The 1,009-nt window shown below is 52.6% G+C and overlaps 1 protein-coding gene across 1 annotated transcript in view; it reads right to left on the reverse strand.

Moving 5' to 3' along the window:
* Positions 1-347: 347 nt before the first annotated feature.
* EMH_0027800 (uncharacterized protein) overlaps positions 348-1,009 on the reverse strand; it is a gene marked incomplete at both ends in the record, with an annotated part of 4,359 nt that continues 3,697 nt past the window's right edge. Inside the window, 2 exons of the mRNA XM_013497467.1 lie at positions 348-631; positions 749-902. Of these exons, the coding sequence (XP_013352921.1) occupies positions 348-631; positions 749-902 (438 nt within the window). The remainder of the gene's footprint in view (positions 632-748; positions 903-1,009) is intronic.

Genomic DNA, 1,009 nt, shown 5'->3' on the forward strand with positions numbered 1-1,009 from the left:
GGGGGGGGTGCCCCCCCCCCCCCCCTCTCCCCTGTAGCAGCGGCAGCAGGAGCTGTTGCAGCTGTTGCTTCTGTTGCTGCTGTTGCTGCTGCTGCTGCTGCTGCTGGTGCTGCTGTTGCTGCGGCTGCTGCTGGCAGCTCGAAGCAAAGCAAAGAAAAAGGAGAAGTCCCCTCTGTGCAGCAGCAACTGCCACTGTCTAATACAGAGCAGCAACAAGAGCTGCTGTGTTTCTGTAGTTCTTGTTGCTGCTGCTGTTGCTGTTGCTGCTGCTGCTGCTGCTGCTGTTGCTGCTGCTGCTGCTGCTGCTGCTGCTGCTGCATAGTGCATGCATACATGAATGCATGCGTTTATATATCGTTAATACGGTTCAACGAAACCTTTTGGAATTTAATTTGTGTTCTTTTGCTTTCTGTTTCTTCTCGTGGTGGTGCTGCAGTGTATAGATACAGAGCAGCACAGGGGGTGTTTGGGGTGTCTGTGCATACAGCTGGCGCAGTAAAAATTTGTAGGTTTTGGGGGTCATGGAGCGAGCACTCTTCAGGTATATGCACTTCAATAACATCTTCTTTTTCTCCTTCTTCTGCTGCATATACACCTAATACACTAAGCCGAGAAGGAGACGCAGATACAGCTGTAAATGAATACCCTATCACACGAAACAAACAGGGGCCCGCGGTGTATGTACTGCTGCTGGGGCCCCCCACCATACCCAGCTCCTCTAGGGGTGAAGGTAGGGGGCAATACATACCAGGATAGAAGTGTTCATCGTCGTGCTGCTGCTGCTGCTGCTGCTGCATCATGAGTTGCTGCTGATCTTGCTTGATATCCTCTTCCTGCTGCTGCTGCTGCTGCTGCTGCTGCTGCTGCTGCTGCTGCTGCTGGCGCAGCAGGTACTGTCTCTCCTGCGGTTCGTTGCAGCGAATAAGAACAGCATCTATGTTGCCGTTTGCTTTCTCCCTAACAGCAAAGACAGGGTGAGCTTCATCGACAGCCCTAGAGTAGCAGTTGC

This window comes from Eimeria mitis, genomic scaffold (assembly GCF_000499745.2).
Source record: "Eimeria mitis Houghton genomic scaffold, Emh_scaff27, whole genome shotgun sequence".
NCBI lineage: Eukaryota > Apicomplexa > Conoidasida > Eucoccidiorida > Eimeriidae > Eimeria > Eimeria mitis.